This window comes from Meles meles, chromosome 2, assembly GCF_922984935.1.
Source record: "Meles meles chromosome 2, mMelMel3.1 paternal haplotype, whole genome shotgun sequence".
NCBI lineage: Eukaryota > Metazoa > Chordata > Mammalia > Carnivora > Mustelidae > Meles > Meles meles.
This window is the reverse complement of record NC_060067.1, coordinates 23,427,696-23,451,337: the sequence shown is the minus strand read 5'-3', so window position 1 is coordinate 23,451,337 and position 23,642 is coordinate 23,427,696. Positions and strand designations below refer to the sequence as shown.

The window sequence follows — 23,642 nt, the reverse complement described above, 5'->3', positions numbered from 1 at the left end:
TTCGTTCACAGAGCCTGGGCTGGGGTAGCCCAAGGGAAGAGTGGGAACCGGGGCCTCAGGACCTGACCTCTCTTCCTCTTCTTCTCTTTGAAATCCCCACCTCTGCCTGGCTTCATTCAGTGCCCTTCTCCGTGTGGTTGGGTAGAAGGCTGCCCGCCACGACAGCCCTCTTCCTCCTGACTCCCCATGCAAGCGCACAGTAGAGAATTACCCCGCCAGCTCCAACTGGGAAACCTCTGGTGCAGGACTTTGCCCACAGGAGGTCAAGAGCCCTTACCTTGTTTCAGTCCCTGTGTGTGCAGGGAGATGGCACTGTGGTTGGCCAGTTGGGGTCCTGGGTGGGGAGCGTGGGGGGGCTCTAACTGCTCTACCAGGACCACACAAAGTGGGAGGAGATGCCGTCACCCATTACAAGAAGAGAGCAGACAGAAACACATTTCTTCAGTCCACCGTGTGCCAGAAACACGCCTCCGGCAGTTTCTTCCCGATCCCCTGAAGGCTCACCAAGGCAAGACCACTGTGGACTAAAGCTTTCCTGAAAGTTGAAGATTTCATCAATTGTGCCTACATAAGGAAGCCTCCAGAAAAGCCCCAAAGTACAGGATTCACAGAGCTTCCGGGAGGTGCTGGGAAGTGTGGGGTGCCCACAATGGGCATGAAAGCCCAACATATCTTCCCCGAACCAAATCCTCTAGAATAGACTGGTCATCCAGTGAGTAAACTGTTTTTCCGGATTCTGGGAACTGTTCTAGCCACTTAGTCACACCCAAGGAGGGGGTCCTGGGAGCTTTTGATATAAAACCTCAAAAGCACGCCGCCCTCCATTGTATTACACTGGTTACCTCTGGGTAGTGGGATCATGGGTAATTTTTATGGATTTTGTTGGGTTTATTGTTTCTCCTTTTTGCTTATTTCTATTTCTACAATTAACAAATGAAATTGGTTCAAGGCAAGCCAGGAAAAGCAGAGCCTGCTGTCCCCGTCCTCTTTACTGGGAAACGTGGACCCCCTCCCGGAAGCCTCCAAACTCCTAGCCCCAGCCAGGCCTTCATCCTAAGCCTCTGCGGCAGGACCGCATCACACGACCACCACAGTCTCCAGCGAGGATGGGAAAAGGAGTATTTCCGTTTTTCAGCCTCTACAGTCTTGCTAGAGAAAGGTGGCCACGGAGGAAGGGGGCCTGGCGTAATGATCAGTCTAGGCAGCCAGTACATCCGCAACAGCAGAACTGAGACACCAGGGAAGGCAGAGAGATTGGACGATTGTTCTTGGTCTGGGGTGGGTGTTACCACTCTGCTGTGTGGGCCTGGGTGTCCAGAAGGGACTCCTGATCATAAAACGTAAAGCTCTGGCCTTTCATTATGACTGCTCTCAGGCATCACATTGATCCTGGTCCCCATCTCGTTACTATTTTGCAATGATAGTAATTATTATTCCTATTTATAAAGTGCTTTTTCCGAGGTCGTTGCCAACCTCCTATTACAGTTGAAAAAGTCAACTCAGGAAGGTTAGTACGGGGAACAAATGTGCATTGAAAAGGCCATGGACCTTCTGGGCCGCTGCTGAGCCTTCCAGATTGGCCTCCGCCCCGCCCCCCACACGGGCCCCCTCCGCCAGGGGCAAGGAGGGCCCTGCAGCTGGCCGTGTTGTGGAGGATAGGACTGCTGCACCAGGAGAGCTGAAGACCCCCGGGTCTGCAAGGGCCTGGCGCGGGGACACCCCAGCCACCAAAGCCTGAGATGAACTCCAAGCCCACTCATCCTGTGAGCCGCATGCTATGGCGAGGAGCCCGGGCATGTCAGGTTGGGGGAGGCCCTTTGTGCCGAACCCCAGATGCACCTAGTGGAGGCTGATGGCCAGGCCCTGCTGGGGGAATGGGTGGGCTTCTGGGAGCCGTTCCGGGAAACCGAAGACGGGGATGTGTGTGTGTGTGTGTGTGTGTGTGTGTGCGCTGTTGTGCGGCAGTGAACGACGCAGCAAAGACTCTCAGCCCAGGACATCATGAAGGAGTGCTTCAAAGGCAAAAAATGAATAAACAAAAACTTTGGCACTGGTTTAAACAAACTAGTTAGTTAATTAAAAGGACACAGAATCTCATTTCGTCCCAGCGTGGGTCAGTCAAGGACTCTTGACGCTTGGGCCTGAGGAGCACAGGGAGCGAGGCTTCTGTCACACACACTGCTTCTCAGTCCCAGGGCACACCCTCTGCCCGGCTCGTCAGCTCTTCTCGTCCCGGATGGATTGTTCTCGAAACATGTCTCTGGTGTGCTAGGAAGACGTCTGACGTGGGCCTGAGACCTGGTTTACCATCTCTCTCAGGCCCTGGCATGGGTACATCACTGTGCCCTGCACCTGCTTCGCCCGCAGTTACTTTTCTCCCTTAGCCAGTGTCCATGAAGGTGCTTGGGAACGTAAAGAATGTTCTCTCTCTGCAGGTATTTCTTATGTGCACGCATTCCTACCTCGTCTCCACCTTTCCCCTCTTTCTTTCTTTCTTTTCCTTCTTTCTTTCCTTCCTTCCTCCCTCCCTCCCTTTCTCCCCTCCTTCCAGAAAGTGATGTCAGCATCCAGCGCTGGGTGCTGGGAAATGCTCAGGGTACCACTCATTAGGTTGAGGGGAGCATGCGGGGGGCATTATTCTTCCAGACCCTGGGTCACTGTGTGTTATTCCCAGAAGAAAAGTTTTAAGGTATAGGGACAGGAAATTTGCCAAGGATCTTTAATGGGTTCTTGTAAACATTCGTATTTTGAATAACTGTTAGTGTTTCTTATTCTGGACTCTCTATTTTAAAGATCTAAAAAAACTTGTGCCTGCATTGTAGGCCGGAGTCCAGAAGTGTGGACCAGTGATGGGGCGCCTAGGTGGCTCAGTCAGTTAAGCGTTGGACTCTTGATCCCAACTGAGGTCTTGATGTCAGCATCCTGAGTTCAAGCCCCACACTGGGCTCCAAGCTGGGTGTGGATCCTACTTAAAAAAAAAAAAAAAAGCATAGACCAGTGTCATTCCAGGGTGTGTTGGCAGACGCTGCTAGTGGCCTTTCTAATAGCCACCCTCCCCTTCTTTCTTCTTCTTTTTTTAAATTTTATTTACTTGAGAGAGAGAGAGCCAGAGAGAGAGCACAAGTGAGCATAGGGTGGGGGATGGACAGAGGGAGAGGGAGAAGCAGACGCCCCACTGAGCGGGGAGCCCGACATGAGGCTCCATCCCAGGATGATGGGGTCATGACCTGAGCCAAACGTAGATGCTTAACCAACGGAGCTACCCAGGTGCCCCCTCTCCTTCTTTCTTACCAACAGAACCCTGAGTTTGCTTAAGCAGCCATATGCCCAATTAAAAATGTTCACTTTCCTAGGCTCCCTTGCAGTTAGGAATAGCATGGGACTGAATTCTGGCCAATGATATGTAAGTGACAGTTGCCAGGTGGGGGCCTCCAGGAAACCATTTTTTTTTTTTTTAAGATTTTATTTATTTGTTTGACAGATAGAGATCACAAGTAGGGAGAGAGGCAGGCAGAGAGAGAGAGAGGAGGAAGCAGGCTCCCCGCCAAGCGGAGAGCCCGATGCGGGGCTCGATCCCAGGATCCCGGGATCATGACCCGAGCGAAAGGCAGAGGCTTTAACCCACTGAGCCACCCAGGCGCCCCCAGGAAACCATTTTTAAAGGCCAGAGATTCACTGGCATTCTATTCCCCCCCTTTTTTTTGGCTTGAAATGCAGATCAATGGCCAAGCATCCACCTTATATCCATGAAAACAAAAGCTACAAGTTAAAGATAGCAAAGTAGGAGACAGAATGACCATAGGTCCTTGACAACAGTAGAGAGGCACTTACTTGCTGATGTCCCGGGTAAAAACAGTCAATTAACCAATTAAATTAACCAATTCAGTTAATCCATTATGGTCAAGTTATGGGCCCATGCAGTGAAACACTTTTTTTTTTTTTTAATTTATTTATTTGACAGAGATGACGAGTAGGCAGAGAGGCAGGCAGAGAGACAGGGGGAAGCAGGCTCCCTGCCGAGCATGGAGCCTGATGTGGGGCTAGATCCCAGGACCCTGGGATCATGACCTGAGCTGAAGGTAGAGGCTTTAACCCACTGAGCCACCCAGGTGCCCCTGAAACACACTTTTTAAGAAAATATTTATTTATTGAACAAATGCCTGCCTTACCGCCTAGCCCGATCAGGCGCGTGGTTCAGTCTCCCCAGCAACTGAACCGAAAACGCAGAGAAAACTCCAAGTACCCTGGGAAGGATCGACTGCACCGTTCACAAGAAAAACATTTCACAGAGCTTCCTCCCCTTTATGTAATACCTGGTGCCTAAGTAAGCGTTAAATACACGTGTGGGTTTTCTTGTATGAAATCATGTTCTGCAAACCAGTATTAATAAATTTTATTACTAAGCGTAAAAAAAAAAAAGAAAGAAAAGAAAATATTTATTTATTTATTTGGGCGGGGGGCGGGAAGGGCCGAGGGAGAATCTTCAAGCAGACTCCCCGCTGAGTGCAGAGACTGACTTTGGGCTCCATCTCCCCATCTGTGAGATCATGACCTGAGCCAAAACCCGGAGTTGGCCACTTAACTGACTGAGCCACTCAGGCACCCCAGTCAAACACACTTTGAACTAGCAAGGCCATTAAGACATTAAATGTGCTATGACAAGGGGTGCCTGGGTGGGTCAGTTGGTTAAGCCTCTGCCTTCAGCTCAGGTCATGATCCCCAGGGTCCTAGGATTGAGCCCTGCATAGGGATCTCTGCTCAGTGGGAAGCCTACTTCTCTCTCCCTCTGCTGCTCCTCCTGCTTGTGCACTCTCTGTCAAATAAATAAAGTCTTTTTAAAAAATAATGTGCTATAGGGGCACCTGGGTGGCTCTGTCTTCAGCTCAGGTCATGATCTCAGAGTCCTGGGATTGAGCCCCACATCGGGCTCTCTGCTCAGCCAGGAGCCTGCTTCCCCCTTTCTCTTTGCCTGCCTCTCTGCCTACTTGTAATCTCTGTCTGTCAAATAAATAAATAAAATCTTTAGACAAACCATAAGAGACGCTCAATGTCACAAAACAAACTGAGGGTGGATCGGGGGAGGAGGGGTGTGGAGAGGGTGGTGGGGTCATGGACATTGGGGAGGGTACGTGCTATGGTGAGTGCTGTGAAGTGTGTAAACCTGGTGATTCACAGACCTGTACCCCTGGGGCTAATAATACATTATATGTTTACGAAAAAAAATTATAATAAATAAATAAAATCTTAAAAAAAATAATGTGCTATAATAGAAAATGGGTGCAAACTTCCTGTAGGGTCTGTGAGACCCCAGCGCTGCTCACCCTTCCATGTGCCTGTAAAACCCTTAGAGACCATGTTAAAACCGCAGATGCTGACTCAGTTGGTCTGGACCGGAGTCCGAGGTCTGCCTTTCTCAGAAGCTTGCAGCCAGCGCTGAGGATGCCGGTAGGGACCACACGCTGAGTAGCAAGGACTTGAAAAATGACAGCTCTTTTGTCTGCTCCTCCGTTGGAGCTATTCTGTTCTTCTTTGATACGTGGACTATTCAGTTAAAAATCTGCAGAGGACCCAGTACATTTTCAACCAAAAAAGTTTTTATTTAGAATATTTCAGAGACAAAAAGCAGTTCACTTTGTTTAGTAAAATAAATTTAGCAAACACATTTAAATAAGGTAAATCGAAGACTTCTGTGGATCTTTTTCCTGTTACTTGGTTTTCTGCCAGTTGGAGTTTCTGTCTCCCAGCCTGACTGGGTTCTTTCATAAACATAGCATGAGGGGGAAGCATTTCCTTCTGACTCTACTTCCCTAAGTTGTTTTCCTTATGTTATGTTTTCAACAGAGGCCTTGCCTACTCTGAAATGGGAGGTAAAAATAAATTGGTACTGGGAGGTGATGATAAAAGGCAAACTTAGATGATTTTCACACCATCTATTATCAAGAACCAAAAGGAAATGCAAGCCCCACCACTTCCCAGCCAAGCCGCTGCTTTACACGGAAGCTACATGGAGTTGCCTAGGGTTACTTTCTTTTCTGGTTATGTACATTAAAAAAATACAACGTTGTGTTAAATAGCAGGACAGCTAACAATGGAACACACAGCACTACACTGAAAAACCAAAAAGCTGGGTTGAGCCGAGGAGAGAAACGGTGGATGGTCTTCATGGAGGGCAGCTGTCAGTGCCCATCATCTCCTCAGTCTGTCACGGATCTGCACTCTGAGGGCAGGCCTTCCGATTGCCGCCACTGAGCCAGACGCTGCTTAAACCATTTCTGGAGGAGGAAAAAGTGCAAAATTACCTGTCACATACTGGCAAACTGAACATCCCTTCCTTTTCTAAAAGATAGCCTCTGTGGCTCAACCAGAAAGGAATGTGTCCACGGGGATGGTTTTTCTCACTGTGACACTTGCCTTCCCTGCCCCAGGACATTTGTACATGCTATTTCCTATGCATAGCGTGGTCTGTCTTCATTCTTTATCTGATGATCTCCCTCTCATTCTCAGGCCTCAGCTTGAAAAGAACTTTCTCAATGAAGTCTTCCCTAACCACTTTGGGAGGACCTAAAGCAGGTTCTCCACCCGTCTCCTTATTCTCTATTTTAATACTTTGTTACCTTCACAGAACTCTTACTACCTGTAATTACTATGTTTATTCACTGGCTTTTAGTCTACATTTCCTTCTGGAATATACGATCCACGAAAGCAGAGACTGTTTTCATCTTATCATCACTGATTGCATCCTCTACCTGAGCACAAGGGCTGCTTCCTCAAGTTCTCAGAGCCAACTGATCACCGTAGAGCTTCCTACGGGAAGGTCCCAGACTGAGAGTCCCCACTGGTTACCCACCCAAGCAACTTGCCTGTTTGTCCCAGCATGACACGAAATATCATTCCCAATGTTTGCCATGATGCATGAAAGGCTGGGAAACAGGAGAATAGAGCGTGAGGTCTGACTTCCCACAGGGCCCTCTGACTCATCGGCTCCCATGAGGATCAGTGTCTGCTGTTTCTGTTTCCTCACTAGTCCCTCCTCGACATTGTTTTTTAAAAAACCCAGTTTCCTCCCGGCCAACCTGATCTACACCCCAGCCTATTCACCAGCCTGGGTCTCCCGGTCCCCTGTGCACAGAATCCCCCCGCCCCTTAGCAGCAGGGTAAAAGGCAAGGACCCTGTCCAGAAGCATCGCATCTGGGGCCTTCCCTAAATCCATGGTCTCTTTTGTGAGATGCAAATATTTGAGAGCTGCATGGTGCCGGTTTCACTAATGAGGTAGCTCTGTGGGGGTTTTGGGGCGACAAGGTCTGATTCAATAGTTAGTACCGCTGAATACATGGCGACGTTTTCAAGACTGACTAATTAAAACTTGGAGGAGGAAAGTCTCATTTTCTGTCGGGATTCATTTAAGACAAAATGAGCTGGCCTTATTCAGAAGAGCCACCCATATCTTTATGCTAGTAATGAATATTAATGGACAGTTACCAAAAATAACCTCAGCGAGGACCACATTTGTGAACTGGGAAATTGGCGTCCACATGCCTAACAAAGCAAACCCCAGTGCTGGGGGATGGAACCAGGTTCAAGAACAGCAGAACAATTTTCTCAAGATACATATTTTAAATCAGGTGTGTGTGAAATAATTTGGCAAACGAGTTGCTGTCCAACAAAAACCATCAAACACACCTCGCTTGCTGCTTTTTCCCTCCAGAGGTGAGTCTTACCACATCTCCCTCATATCAATACGAACTTTCCACCTGGCTTTATTCTTCCCTTCCTTGTTTCAGTCATCCCCTGGGAAAGACATTCATCCCACACTGGCTCATAAATGAATGCCCTCATTACCTCACCCCATTGATGGAGATTTATTTACTCTGAGTGAACAGATGATAATTAGACACTGCGGTGGGGAGGGATGGAGGCAAAATAACATTGTTCCCGTCCTTTTCTCTAGTAACTAACATTTTGTTCATTTCAGGGGGAGACCTCTAGAGGTCTTTATTCCACTGATAAAACGTCCACCAACTAAAACCACGGAGTTCTGGGAATAGTCCCAGGGCATTAAGAGGAGATAAAGATACTGGGAACCTCCCTAAGAACCAAGGCCAGCTACACCGGGCTTGGATTTGTGATCGTAGAAAACGCCAGGTCTTCCTGACCTCCCCAGGGACTGATAAAAGACCTTTCCCAGCCCCTTCTAACACTGACTTCAAAATAATAAAAGACACAGGGGTTGGGATTCTGTAAGGTTTATCTTTTAAATGGAGGAGGTATCTTACTACTGCCATGAGAAAAAAAAAAAACAAAAACAAAAAAACACCCATTCTAGGATCCCAGCAAAGGCAACTTAAAAAGTTATTAACATTAGAGCTCCCTCCACCTCCCTCTTGGTTCCTGCAGGTGTCCCCCCAGTAGCAGAGAGCACTGTCCTATAGTGGGACAGTTACTAAGAGGTCATCAATGTCATCATGTCAGAGAATGTTTCAAACTTCTAGTCTCTCCTCCCCTTGCCAAAGTACCAGCAACGTGAATCAGCTCAGTTCATTATCTCAAAGGAGCATCTCATGCTTATTTGAATCAGAATATGACTCCGATTCTGGTAGGGGTGAGCAATCAGGCATAAGAAATAAATATTATTGTGGCTTTGGAGATCTCTCCCTGTGGAAAGGGGCAACAGAGATAAAGACTAGCAACAGGGACATGCTGATACCAGACAAGCTTATATGTAAGCCCCGTGACCCTGGCCTTCACGGAGTTATTTAAAATCCCTGCAAAACCTGCTATTACGTAAAAGAATTTTATTTATGCCTGAAAGTTCACCACTGCACATTACATCTCCAGAAGACACTTTAAAAAAATATAAATGTTGTTTGAGGTGGCTCAGTTGGGTAAGCGTCCAACTCTTGATTTCAGTTCAGGTCACAATCTCAGGGTTGTGAGATCGAGCCCCACGCTGGGCTCCTTACTGGGCATGACACCTGCTTAAGATTCATATTCCCTCTCTCTCTCTCTCTCTCTCTCTCTCTCTCTCTCTCTCCTCTCCTGCTGCCCCTCCCCCTCTCTAAAATAAATATTTGTTTGAGAAGATTAAAGAAGAAACCATTCTTACCAAGCCGTGCACTTGGGGATGGCGTGAGCTGCGAAAGAGTTTGGGTGGAAAGGATGGGAAATTGGAAAATGGGGCCCAAGCAAGTAAGGGATGACAGAGGATGGATACCCTGAGGAAGCCTCTTCCCCCAAACTTGCTAAATGTTGCCTCCCTCTGAGCTCTCTGATGCTCCCCTGCGGGTCCACACAGGAAGGCAGAGGGGCAAGCAGAGCTGTGGCAGCCCCAGAGAGGAAGAAGGTGTTGGCCCTGAGGCAGGAAAAGGAAGCCAGGGGCCCTGCTCTGAGGCTGACTCACCCCTACATCCACTCATTTCAGGGTTACATCTATCATTTGTTCACTTGAAGATGGAGGCGGTGGGGGCGGGGGCAATGGAGAGCCGCTGCACTGTGGGGGGAGGGGGGACAGGTGAACCTGCTGTCAGAAGTCTGACTTGGTAGACTTCAATCACAAAAATTCTTTCTTCCTGCCCCTCACCTGATTTCATTTCAGTTCTTTCATAGAAGGTGAAGGTCAAGAAAAGATTGAACATAGCCAGGATGTCTGTCATGTAATACATAGATTTTTTCCCCCGTCTAATACATGGAAAATCCATGTAATCCACAGATTTTTTTTTTTTTCCAGGAAGAAATACAACAGAATGGAATGTTCAGGGCACCTGGGTGGCTCAGTGGGTTAAAGCCTCTGCCTTCAGCTTGGGTCATGGTCCTGGGGTCCTGGGATCGAGCCCCGCATCGGGCTCTCTGTTTGGCAAGGAGCCTGCTTCCCTTCTTCTCTCTCTGCCTGCCTCTCTGCCTACTTGTGCTCTCTGTCTGTCAAATAAATAAATAAAATCTTAAAAAAAAAAAAGAAATGGAATGTTCAGTCCTCGCCTCCATCCCCTAGTCAGTCCCATTCTTTTTCTTTGTGAAGACAACAAGGGAGCTAGAGGAGTCTGGACTGTGACCCAGACTGCCACGGTTCAAATCCCAGCTCTGTTACTTCCTAGCTGTGGCCTTGGGCCAGTTATCCAACCTTTCTGTGCCTTGGTTCTCTTATCTGTCCAGCTGGGCTAATGCTACCTACCGCAGAGCCCTGTTGTGACACACAGATGACTTATTGCGCAGAGGGCGCCCGGCACAGTACCTGGCAAGGATCAGCCATCACAGAGGGCGACGTAATTATTCTGCCTCACTGGTGACGGTGATTTACCGTGGGAGTAACAGAGGCTGAGAGGAGCTTGGACCCCTAGCTGGAACTGTGCCCTCAATAAATCTACAGCCTTTTTAAAAGACATGTTATTATCATCTCTCTGATCACTCCTCTTTTCTAAATATAGTGTGGGATTTTAAGTGAGAAAGCTTCAGCAAGCTGCCCCCTCCGGGGGTTCCGAGAAACATGAACTGCAGGACTTGGGTTACATTAAATCACCTTCCATTAAGTTCTGGTTCTGGGTAGTCCGACAGCTGTTCCCTCTGTCCCCTTTGCTAAGAACCGATATGCTTGACTTTCTATTTGACCTAGGGATGAGAGGATTTTCTGTGGGCAAATTTTCCAAAGTGCATCTGGCTTAATTAGTAAAAATCATTTTAGGCTTGGGATCCCGGGTCTTGGTTCTAGACTATCCTGGAGCACCCATTACCAGCTTCTAAGCCTCAGTTGAGTATGGCTCAAGGTGAGGAGAGGTCAAAATGCCTGATGCTCTGGTCTATAAAATGGGAAAAATAAGACCATCTCTGCTTTAGAGCTGAGACTAGAGGTGTGGAAGGGCTTTGGGCTCCCCTGGGAGAGATGCTAGGGCAGTTCCAAGTCGTGTTATCATGCAGAACTAATTGTCTTTCCATGACCAGGGGGAAAATAGAAGTCAGAAAAACTCTGGATAGGGTTGTGGGTTTTTTGTTGTTGTTGTTTGTTTGTTTTTTTTAAGTCAGCGGAAGGAGCCAACATTGCACCTGGAGGTTAATAATCATGGGCAATGTTGCATTCTCTGCCCTAAACAATATTCCGAATAACATAGGAGCTTTTAAAAATCAATAAATGAATCAGCGCACTTAATGGGACATCTGCTTCCACTCCCTGCAGTTGTAATGTCAGATGCTTTGCTTCTTGGAAAACTCCAGAAAAAGACTACATCTTAGAGCTCGGGAATTTTTTTTTAAAATACGAGATCTCCCTGACTATACACAGTCTTAGCTCTGCCTCTAAGGGGAAGCTGTGTGGAGTGATAGGGTGGAGAGACCCTTGCTATCCGGGCAACTCTCTCCCTCTTGGCCTCAGTTTCCTCGTTTGCCAAAGCGAGGACTGAATTTACAGCCGATCGCTCAAGTCCCTTCGCGGCCCGACACCCTCACTCGAGAATGGATTTGAGAGCGGGGGGCCTCAGAGGGCACACAAGTCGCCTCTTCGGAAGGTTTTGCTCACGGCCCTGGGGAGAAATGGAGCAGCGGGAGGAGGAGGGAGGAGGAGGGAGCGAGGCGAGAGCGGACCGGGGCCGCAGCTCCCGAGCCGGGGGATGGCGCACTTCTCCCGGCCTGCGGGGGAGAGCAGCGAGGCGCGGAGAAGGGTGGTCGTGAGGATTCTGAACGGTCCTGGGGCGCCACCGCGGGCTGGGGCTGGGGCGCAGACGGGGCGCGCGGAGCCGGATCGCCGGGATGCGGCGGGGGGAGCGCGGCGGCGACCGGGCTCCCGGGGTGCGGGCGGTAGCGATGGCAGGTCGGAGAAGGGCGAGCGGCAGCCCTGCCTGCGCAGACGGCCCCGGCCGGCCAGGGTCGGGGGAAGGGGGTGCGGAGCGTGCCGGGCTCACCTGGGTCTCCTCCTCCGAAAGGCCGGCCTCGGCCGCGATGAGGCACAGCGTGGTGGGGTCCGGGTGCTTGTTGACCTTGTTGAAGTTGTACTCCAGGATCTCCACCTGGTCCTCCGTGGGGCCGCTCGAGGTCTCCGCCGACATGGTCCCGGCGCGGCTGCGGGGAGGAAAGCGGCGGCTGCGGTGAGCTCGGCGGCGGGCGGGGACGGAGATCCGGGCGCGGCCGGCCGGGCACCTCGGGGCGCGGGGCCGTCCCTCCCACGGGCGCACGATCGCGCGAGTCCCCGGCCGCAGCCGGCGCTCCCGGCAGAGCCTCCCGAGTGTCAGCCGGCTGAGCCGCGCGTCTCCGGGCTCCGGGCCGGCCCGGGGCGGGTGGGGTGCGGGGGGGTGCGGGGCGGTTCTCACGGCAACTTTCCCCGGGCCGGGCCCGGGGCGGCGGCGGGAGGAAGATGACGCTGCGCGCCCTCCTGTCCCGAGGCTCTGGGGACTAAGCGGGAGGGGAAGAAGCGCGGCGGCGATTTTGAAATCGCCTTCAAATCCCGCCCACCCCGCCCCACCGCGGGAGAGGGAGCTGCGCGGGGACAGTCCTGACGGGTCGCGGGGGTGGGACACACCTCACCGGTCCGCGCGTCGTTCTGCCTCTACAGTGGTTTCTAGCCCAGGAGGGCGGTGCACCCCACCCCTCCTCCGAAGAAATGACCCCAAGGACGGAAGTTACTTCTTAAAGTTGGGGAGCTGGAGCGGCACTTCCCATCTCTGCCTCTTACAGAGCTGGCGACAGCGTCCGCAGAGATGTCGGGTCCTCCCGCCGGTGCTGGGACCGGGAACCGAGCATCAGGAGAAACGTCCCCTGGAGGGCTTGTGTGAGTCACTCTGCAATCTGCCACCTCCTCTGCCATCCCGCCCGCCCCGTCACCCCCATCATCCCGAAGCCAAGAATCCACAGCCTCCAGTCAACGCGGCTGGTCGCTGCCTTGCGTGGTCTGGACACGATGACGTAGCTCCAGCCGGGAGCCCCCGGCATGACCAGCCTCGAGGTCTCTTGTATTTCCTTACTTCAGAGCCCAACACTGCTCTGGTAGGTTTGGGGTACCAAGACTTCCTGCTGCATCCTCTCCATGTCTACACAGCCTCTGAACTGGGTCCCAAAAAAGGGAGGGGGGCAGACGTGCGTCCCTCCTCTCCCTTCCCACAATGTAAGAGGTACTGAGGTACCGGACGTTGCAGTCTGGAAGCTGTCCGGGAGGATTTGGCAGAGACAGGTCAGGGCTCGACTTCGCTGGCAGTAAAAGAGAAGCGCCAAGTGTGGGAATCAGGTTGGTTTGTTGTTTAAACAAACCATGGCAAAATCATCCAGCACAGTCCTGAGTCGGTTTTGATGTGGTTTGTGCCTGGGGAGGAGCTCCAGTCCGCCTAGGAGCCTGCATAACGTCCCCGATGCTGGGACAAGGTTTTCTGGGACCTGCCTCCAGCGCTCCCTGATAAAGGTCTTTACCTGTCCTCTGGGTCACTTGGAGAGGCTCGCAGGGAGGACAAGAAGCCATTCTACTGGGAGGGAGACTTGGGCTCAAGGCACTTGTCAGGTCAGCAGGAAATCTGTTTCTAGGTGAGTTATATGCCCCCTCCCCCATTTAAAAATCTGTACCGGTGATTGTAGGTCAGAAACACCTCCTCTCCTCTTGACACCTGTCTCCCTTTTTCTTTGAGCCAGAAGTTCGGAGCTGGAGAGAACCTTGGAGATGAACATTTTCAGTCCTCTCCTGGAAAAGCCCGGGAGAACGAGGCACAGGAGGGCTTCCGAGTCCAGCGGTGCCCAGTTAACCACCAGCACCCTAGAGGGGAGAGGCTGCCTTAGCTTTGGTTTCAGTCCTGGGCTCTCCAAAACCCTTCTCAGCAGGCCATCCAGTCTTTAGTCTGGCAGAAAAGATCAGGAGGGCAACAGTTTAAAGGCAGGGGCTTTGGAAAGAGCATTGACTGTCCTCAAAGGATACCAACTCTAGCCAAAGCTGCCCACTGGAAACACCCACCACTGCTTCTTTTGCCCAGAAGAGTATAGGAGAGGAGACACGACTGCCTGGGATTTTATTTCTTGGAAAGCTTCCATCTAACCCCATGGACACAGTCATGCTGCCTCTCTTCTAGGAGAATTTGTGCTTTGTAGAATTCTCGGTCCTTCAGAAATATGAACGGAGTGCATAGATTTCCAAACTGGACTCAGATTCAAGGACTGCTCTGCATATCCTTATCTCGTTTTGTTACATACTTACTATTACATAACTCAGAGGCTCTTACTGTCCTTACATTTAATCAGGTGCATTTTCTTTTCTATTTGTGTGGTTTCCTGTTACAGGACTTTGTATGAGGTTTCATGGGTAGCTTCCAGTTGACTTCAAAGTTCTCCGTGGTTAGGTGGCTGAGGGCCATTGGACTCGTTTGGCTGCTAAGGAGACTTGTGGGAGGTCCATTTGAACGTACCTACTTCTCCAAGATACACCCAACAAACAAATCTGACCTCCAGAGATCAATCTGCTGTTTCTCCACAAAACTAGTTTCTGTCCTTTCAGCCCTCGTCGGTTGACAAGCGTTTACGGCTGTTGCTTTATTTCTTCTCTCCTTCGCTCTCTTTTCAAGGAAATTTAAAAACCAAATCACCTTGGTAACCTTGGCCTTATAAAGCTTCTCAACTCTTTCCAGTAAGGAAACTGTTGAAAAGCCCTCCTGAAGGTAGTCTAAACACTTTCAGATGAAAAGAACTAAAAATATTTTTAAAGCTCCTTAAACTTTAATCTCAGCACAAGTTCTGTTGTCGCTGTTGTTATATTCATAACTTACGGAACATTCAAAGAGTAATGCGTCCTGTAGTCGTGTTTTCTTTTGTGGTCAAGGGAAGACAAAACCTTTTCAAGAGGCTAAATGAAAACGGACAGCTTTTCCTGAATTAATCCCAACACCTGGTTGGCCGTTTTGCCCTTGTCCCCTAACCTGATAGTTATTTTAAAGCTATTTCCCTGTATGAGCTAGCTCACAGACAGTGCTACAAACTCGTAGAAATTCTACGAGTTCTACAAATTCCACAGGTTCTACAAACCTGCAGAAATTGTTGTGAGCTCACGGTTAACTATCTTCTTCCTCTTCCAGCCATCTGACCTCTTTGTAAAGCCACTAGTATGAAACCAAATTGTTATCAGTGATAGATACTTGTGAACAGTCCCATGGTGAGCTGGCCAAAAGAGAAAAAAGCCATGGAGTCATTTTTTAAGACCGTCGCCCAAGTTTCTTTAGCCCAAATTTCCTTCGTGTTCACTCCAGACTTCCACAAACCAATGGGCCCTTGAAGCTTTAGTATTTTCTTAAGGGAGGAAAATGCGCTGTGCTGCCCCAACCCCAAAAGAAGTGGAGGCTCGTCATTTATCACTTGCTGAACTACTCTGGACAGGGTGCCAGGGGCAGCACCCAGGCTGTCTGTGTGTCTCAGGATGGACAAACAGGGGACGCCTAGGTGGCTCAGTGGCTTGAACATCTGACTCTTGGTTTCCCCTCTGCTGTGATCTCAGAGTCCTGGGATCTGGCTCCACACTCATCGTGGAGTCTGCTTGGCCTTTCCCTCTGCCCCTCCCCTTCCCTCTCTCTTTCTCTCTCCCCAATGAATCAATCTTAAAAAAAAAAAAAAAAAAAAAAAAAAAGGAGTGGAATATTGACCTGCCCCTCCAGGCTAACAGGAAGTCTGCTTTCAAAAGAGAGTTTTTGTTTGTGTGTCTGTTTGTTTGTTTTTGTTTTTTGTTTGACTAATGTCCTTATGCTTCCATCGGTAGCTCTCATGCGTGGCTGGGCCTCAGAGTCACCTGTTGAAATGTCCAGGGCCCCCACGTCCTCCTGAATCAGAATTTACTTTAGGAACCCAGTGGGGAAGGGATATAAAAAATAGCTCAGCTCTTATTTACAAGATTTTGTAATTTAATCATTAAAATCAATGATAAATGCTTAGAACTTAATACTTTATGCCTGTAAAAATGCATTAAAATATTTTGTACCTCTGATGCTGTGTATCATCTCAACAGTTGAGTAGATGGTAGGTTGAGGAGGTTTTAAAGGAATAAAGGTAAAAATGATTCTATTTATTTACGTTAGAGAGAGACTGGGGACAGGAGCAGAGGGAGAGAGAGAAAGAGATTCCCAAGCAGATTCCTTGCAGAACATGGAGCTGAATGTGGGGCTAAATCCCACAACCCTGAGATCAGGACATGAGCCCAAACCAAGAGTCATGCCAAAACCATGCTTAACTGACTGAGCCACCCAGCTGCCCTTAAAGGAATAAAGTTTTTAAAATACAGAAATACACACCAGGAAAAAAAATTTAGAACCGGGCGCCTGGGTGCCTCAGTGGTTTGGGCCGCTGCCTTCGGCTCAGGTCATGGTCTCGGGATCCTGGGATCGAGTCCCGCATCGGGCTCTCTGCTTGGCGGGGAGCCTGCTTCCTTCTCACTCTCTCTGCCTACCTCTCTGCCTACTTGTGATCTCTCTCTGTCCAATAAATAAATAAAATCTTTAAAAAAAAAATTTAGAACCATGTTATTAATCTTTTTTTTTTTTTTTTAAGATTTTATTTATCCATTTGAGAGAGAGAGAAACAGTGAGAGAAAACCTGAGGGGGGAGAAGGTCAGAGGGAGAAACAGACTCCTCGTGGAGCTGGAGCCCAATGAGGGACTCGATCCTGGGACTCTGGGATCATGACCAGAGCTGAAGGCAGTTGCTTAACCAGCTGAGCCACCCAGGCACCCACTATGTTATTACTCCTTTTATATGTATGGTCAGGAATGGGGAAATTGCCTTTACAATGACAAATTATTGGGGCACGTAAGTGGCTCAGTCAGTTAAGTCTGTGACTTTGGCTCAGGTCATGATCTCAGGGTCCGGGGATGGAGCCCCACCTCGGGCTGCATGCACAGTGGGAAGCCTGCTTGTCCCTCTGTCTCTCCCTCTGCCCCTTCCCCTGCTTTTTCTCTCTCTCACACAAATAAATAAAATCTTAAAAAAAAAACAATGAATTATCCAGAGAAATTTTCTCCTGCTTTCGAAAATTTAGAAATAATATAAAACCCTTTAAAAAATCTTTCAGAAAAATGTATTTTTATATTGAAATCAGAGTTTAAGAAGGCAGGTCATCAAAAGAAAAATTCCACTTCATACAAATACCTGTAGTTGATTTAGAAGCCAAAAATTATAGGAGAGAATATTTGACAACTTGACAAATGATTGTCCTTCTCCTATTTCTTAAAGTTTCCTGTGAGAGAACTACTAAAATTTAAGTTATCATTTATATGGGTAACTTGTATACTAGAACTTAAAACTGAACATTAGACTATGAATATACCATATACACATAAGAGGATTCTGAATAGAAATAGAAAAATATATTCTTAAATGCTATTATTAGTTCTAGTTTTACATATTTAAAAAACTAAAGAAAAATACAATAAATATTAACAATGATTATATGTAAATTACGGAACTACAGATGATGTAAAGTTTTTTTCTTTGTGTCTTTTTCTGGTTTTCTCCATTTTCTATAAGCATTTATTACTTTGAAATTAGAAAGTTTATTTTTTCTTAATAAGGTCCCTGATGAGACTAATGATCCATCTTGTCCAGAGTTTCATCTGATTATTGGGAACAAATTACATTTTCAGTGCCTGAGTGGCTCAGTTGAGCGTCTGCTTTCAGTTCAAGTCATGATCCCAGGGTCTTGGGATCAAGCCCCATATCGAGCCCCACATCGGGCTCCCTGCTTGCCAGAAAGCCTGCTTCTCCCTCTCCCACTCCTGCCTGTGTTCCCTCTCTCACTGTCTCTCACTCTGTCAGATAAATAAGTAAAATCTTTTTTAAAAATTACATTTTCGGGGAAAGCATGGAAGTTGTTTTCTATCGAGTCTACCTAGAAGATTAGGGAAGTAGATACTTTCATTTTGAAAGATCATTAGGTATTAAAAGGATATTTGTAATATACATGCAAGTTATGAAGAATAAATTAACATTAGTGAACCCCACCCAATTTAAAAATTAAATCATGACCAAGACTATGGAAGCTACTTGTATTTCCTTCCCAATCCTACCCTTACAGCTTATTTGCTCCCAGAGGAAATCAAGATTCTGCCTTTTGTATTGGTCATTCCCTTGATTTTTAAATAAGTTCTATCACATATGTATGGATTCCTAAAAGAACATGTTATTTTAGCTTTGTATATGTTTGAATTGTATAAAAGTAGTATTATATGTGATTATTCTGTGAATGCTTTTTTCCCATCAACATCTTTCCAAGATTCATCTATATTTCTGCATGTAGAGAAGTTCATTCGAATTCAGTGCTGTTTCCATTTTGTGAATATACTATAATTTAGGTCTTTTCCTGCTGGTGGATATTTGGATTGGTTTCAGTTTTTTGCTATTACGAACACTGCCTCTTAGAAACTTCTTTTGTAAAGATTTTATTTATTTATTTGAGAGAGAGCAGAAACTGGAGTAGAAGGAGAGGGGGAAGCAGGCTCCCTGCTGAACAGAGAGCCCACCATGGTGGGGCTCAATCCCAGGACCCTGGGATCATGACCAGAGCCAAAGGTAGAGGATTTAACCCACTGAGCCACCCAGGCGCCCCGGAACATTTAATCATATGTCTTCTGGAGTGCATCTGGGAGGGTTTTTCTAGGGTATACACGAGTGGAACAGGTCATAAGATATGTGACTCTTTTTTTTCTTTAAAGATTTATTTATTCTTGAGAGAGAGAGAGAGAGAGAGAGAGTTTGTGTGTGGGGGGGGGAGGGGTAGAGGGAGAGAGAGAATCTTAAGCAGAAACCCTGCTGAGCAGGGAGCCCTACCTGGGGCTCGATCTCAAACCCTGAGATCATGACCTGAGCCGGAAATCAAGAGTTGGCCACTTAACCGACTGAGTCACCCAGGAGCCCCGAGATATGCAGCTTTTAACTTTATAACATGTTATCAACTTCTTTTCCAAAGTTGTTGAACAAAACTATACAAACATTGTATAGCATTTCCTTTGCCCCACATCCTCATCAAGACTGCCAAACTTAAATTTTTGCCAAAATTGTTATGTATTCTTTTCATGCATGAGTAATATCTAATCCTCTTTCAGCTATTTACGTATGCAGCTTGCGTAAGTTCTCAGGGCCAGAAGGCTCCATATGTTTACTATTTACTGTGTAAAATTATTTCCTGTTCCAGCCGAGCAGGAGATTTGAGGTATTTTTTGAGAGTTTGGGGTATGTCTCTAGGGTATCTTGTTCTTTCCATGGGTCACCAAAAACAATGCAAAAGATGGATGGAAAACCAATTATAGGAGATCTTTTGTCTGATGCTAAAAATGTTCCTATTTTGCCTTTTACAGAGTTCTTGGAAGTCAGGACTTGATTCTGTGCTTAAAAAACAAACAAACAAAAAACAAACAAACAAAAATGTTAACCATATCAATTATCCAACCCCCCATCCTCCACCCCTGCAAAGTGAGTATCAAAGTCTCTGAATGAAAACAATAGGTATGAATTTCAAATGACCCAGGAGAAGAAAAAGAAAGGATGTAGGGATAGACAGGAAGTCTAAAAGAGACCATTAGGCTGTGGGTTTAAAACGGTATAAACATGAAAAACCAGATAATGTGCTCAAGGGTTTGGCCTGCGATGCCATGAGCACGGGGTGCTGAACTCCAGTCCGAAAGCGGGTTGTTATTAGTTCTTTGGGTCTCTCTCTCTCAGTAATCAGAATGGAATTAGTCCTGTTTCGCAGTTGAGAAAAGTTAACTGATTTGTCTGTAGCATCGGCGGAAGGCTCGGAATCCTACCTTTTATTTGGCCTGAGCAGGAAAGGCAGTTTGTGATATCTCGGACAACAACATTGATTTATACCTTTAACATAGATTCTCCTGGAGCGCCTGGGTGGCTCAGCCTGTTAAGCAGCTGACGCTTGATTTGGGCTCAGGATCACGAGATCAAGCCCTGCATTGGGCTCCAAGCTCAGCGTGGCGTCTCCTTGTCCCACCCCCTCCGCTTCACCCCCCCCCACACCCCTCCCACTGGCTTCTACTCCTTCATTCTCTCTCTCTCTCAAATAAATAAAATCTTTAAAAATATATATATATTTTTTCCCTATGCTCTACTGATGTCAGAGATTCTAAGATACCACTGGATCACCTGTTTGGATTGTGAGCTCTAATTGGCATCGTTGTCCGTTATTTTAGTGACCGGTCGGTGCGGGTGGCAGCCAGTCTTTCCCAGTGCGGGGCGGGCACTGCTGACTGGCTGTGGTCTCTGCAGCCTCATTCCCTTAGCTGCTTCTGCAGGCTTCTTAGAAACCTCCCCACGTCTCCTGGGAAAGCCTGGTGTCTGGCTGACACCAAGGTCACAAGTATAAGGGACTCGCCCCTCTCCGGTTTTGTTCTGACTCCATTGTTTGGGGTGTGGAGAAATTGGGGAGATTTGTTCAAGTTTGTGCAGTAAGATCTGAGTTCCTAGTTTTGGACTCCATGTAACAGCTCCAGGTGCATGGAGAACCCCTGCCCGCTCACAATGACAAGCACCTGTCCTCCAGAACATGCTGCACTTGACTCAATGAGGCAGGAAGACTGAGAGGCCAACTTGTCCTTGAATACATACCATTCCAGCCGGTCGCTGGTGCCCGCCCCATCCCAAGAACCTCTCTGTGCCCCTGGGTTCTGTCAGGCAACGGTGTATTCAGGTTTCGTTTTTGATGCTTCAGCCCTGGTGTGGGATGGCATCTCTCTTGGCAGCTGGAAACCCAAGGCTTAAAAATATGAAGTCCTGCCTTCTTTTAACTTCCGCCTATCTGACGCGTGCTGTTCCGTGCTGTGTGGAACTGCTAATTCACCGTACTCCTTCCCAGGAATTCCACTTTCAACTTGCTTTCCTCTTGCCTTAGAACCCCTCTATTCCAGGAAACCCAGCAGAATGAAGAGCAAAGTGAAATTCAACTTAGTATAGTCCTGAGTTAAAAACAATTAAAAGTCCCAAGTACTGATCATTCAAGACATCACTTTGGGGGCACCTGGGTGGCTCAGTTGGGCCAGTGTCTGACACTTGAGCTCAGCTCAGGCCTTGATCTCAGGGTTGTGAGTTCAAGCTCTGAGCTGGGGTCCATGCTGGTTATGGAGCCTACTTAAAAAGAACAAAAAAAGGGGTGCTTGGGTGACGCAGTCATTAAGCCTCTGCCTTCGGCTCAGGTCATGATCCTAGGGTCCTGGGATCGAGCCCCGCATCAGGCTCCTTGCTTGGAGGGAAGCCTCCTTCTCCCGCTCCCCCTCCCCCTGCTTGTGTTCCCTCTCTCACTCTGCCAAATAAATAAAATCTTTAAAAAGAAACCGAAACAGAAAACATCACTTTGCCAAGCCTCTGTTTCTCTCATGTGAAGAAGGGATACGACAAACACCTTCACGTAGCTCAGAGCTTTGTTGTAAAGTTTATATATTATTGTAGGGGAAGTATTTCTAAACTGTGAAGCGCTCGCTTGCAGAAGATACTGTTCTTTCAATGACTGTGAGCTAGGCCTTCAGTGGGGTGTCTCCTGAGGACAACTGGTAAGAACAGTTTATAGTTTCAGTCTTTCTGGGCTGCAATTTATTTAAAAAAAAATATTTTTCCTGGAATGGTGAAGTACAAGCATTGAAATCAGAACCTTTTGGAAAAAAAAAATCACATGCTGTCTGTATTGCTTCACCGTAAAATGTATCCCTGGATGGAATTTCTCAAAGCTAACGAGGTGGGGATGGGCGAGGTTGAGGATGTCATATCTGTAGCACGATTTCTCATTAGCACTTCTACGCTGTGTGTGGATTTGAATTTAGTTGTTGGATTTTTTTCCCCCTCATTTCTCACGGGCACTTCTCAATTTATCCTCCCATCTATTAATGAGGAAGCATTACTATACAAAAGATGAGTAGTGAGGAGTTAAAATAGGAGGAACAAAGACTCTATGAGCTAGTGAGTAGAATTTTCTAGGCTGTCTTGGCTTATGAGAATAATGATCAAATTGAAATTGTTTCAAAATAATTTGTTTCTGGCCTGCCTTCTCCACTGAATGATACGCCCCCATGTAGGGGATGGGTCTTACACATTTCTATCTTGCCGGCATTCATTAGGAGAACCTGGCACTGAATAGGTACTCGTCACTTGTCTGCTGAGCTGAACTTAGCCAGTGGCATCTGGCATGACTTGACTGAGGGCATAAGTTGGAAAGACATGGTTTCCAACAACCAGGACTGACCAAGTTCAAAACCAAAACATTATATTGGAAAAAATAACTTCCCTGCCTTCTAATATCTTTTAGTCCACGCTGCCTGAAACAGCACAGAGTTGGTTCCTGTTTTTGAATTGCAGACAGACACCTCATCCCTGCTAGCACAATAACAGCATATTTATTGAGCAATTACTCCGTGCCTGGCACCGTCATACGTCTTAGACGAGTTAACTCCTGTAACCATCAGAGGAAGCAGCACTATGGGATAGGTACTCTTCTTGTCTCCATTTTATCCATGTAGTAATGGATGTAAATGGAAACTTCTATCCCTTTCCCCAAGAGATGTATATAACTTTCCTCAAATGCAAGCCTAATAATGAGTGGTAGAGCAGGAATTCAAACCCAGAAAGTCTAGCTTCTGCATCCACGTTCTTGGTCACTAACTAGATTTCCTCTTTGCATGGAGCAGCCATGTAGACAGAAGAGCCTTGAAGGGTGGTTGTGGAAAGAGGAGAAGTAAAGCCAGGGGGTGCCTCCTGGGACAAAAGTAAGGCAGTGTCCTGCGTCTATGCCGGCTCCCCTGTGGGGCGGATCCAGTCTTGCAGCAATGACCCCCCTCTCTGTGGCATGTTTCGAAACAGAAACATGGTGACCAGACGTGGCTGTGACCCAGTGAAATGGATTAGCTAGTGATTTCAGTGACTGCTACCAGTCCACTGGCCGGGCTGGCTTGCTTTCCCCCACACGCTCTTCTTTCATGGGTACAGACATAACTGAAAGATGACATTACGTGAAAAATACAGTGGACAAATGAGAAAAGATGTCAGCATTTGACAGAATGGAACAGAAAGGTTGGCTTTGGCCAGACCAGGTGGATCTTAGTGACTATGGCTGCTACTTACTCCCTAGATTTACAGAGTTTAGTCAAAGGGATTAAGGAAACTCCTGAAACTGTTGTTGAAACAAGTCTGTCAGTGGTCTAGACTTTCTACGGTCACTTACAGAAAATAGCAAGCTATGAAAAGGGAGGGGGTGGCGTCTGTGAAGGTCTTCCAGCAGTGAATTAATCATTAATTAACCCTGAATAGAAAAGTCTTTGTATACACAGAGTTCTTTTCGCTGGTAGCCCAACTCATGCTCTAAGTAGAAACTCCGTAGGTAGAGACGTGGGGGGAAATGGTTAAAGACAGTAATAAAACCTTGGGCTTCTTTGTTCTATGAAATAAGTGGAGGAATGAGTCAACCTACTTAGAAGTAAACAGGCAAATGAAAGAAGGCAACCCCACTTCCGTAATCTCCTCACAGGAGATCTGCCCGTCGTTTCAGTTTGCTTTTCCCAAAGTCTATCTCTGTGGTGATCGTTATGAATTCAGAAGAAGTTTTCTCTAGACAGAACGCTGTAACTGTAGGTAGAATCCCAGGCTTACCGACGTAGGGAGTGTAACTAAAATGTTACATATTTGTTACAGGTAAAAAAAAAGGGGGGGGGTAGAAACTCATCCT

The 23,642-nt window shown here is 47.5% G+C and overlaps 1 protein-coding gene across 4 annotated transcripts in view; it reads right to left on the bottom strand.

Annotated features, from left to right (window-relative positions):
• Positions 1-5,572: 5,572 nt before the first annotated feature.
• HOPX (HOP homeobox) overlaps positions 5,573-23,642 on the bottom strand; it is a 29,149-nt gene continuing 11,079 nt past the window's right edge. For 2 of the 4 annotated variants that reach the window (XM_045997117.1, XM_045997115.1), the window contains exons 2-3: positions 11,884-12,040; positions 5,573-6,272 (exon numbers count right to left, since the gene is read on the bottom strand). In XM_045997117.1, coding sequence (XP_045853073.1) covers positions 6,195-6,272; positions 11,884-12,027 — 222 coding nt within the window. In that variant the 5' untranslated portion in view covers positions 12,028-12,040 and the 3' untranslated portion in view covers positions 5,573-6,194. Of the gene's footprint in view, positions 6,273-11,883; positions 12,261-12,497; positions 12,629-23,642 lie in introns of those variants that run through there. The other 2 variants (XM_045997116.1, XM_045997118.1) reach the window with 2 other exon arrangements.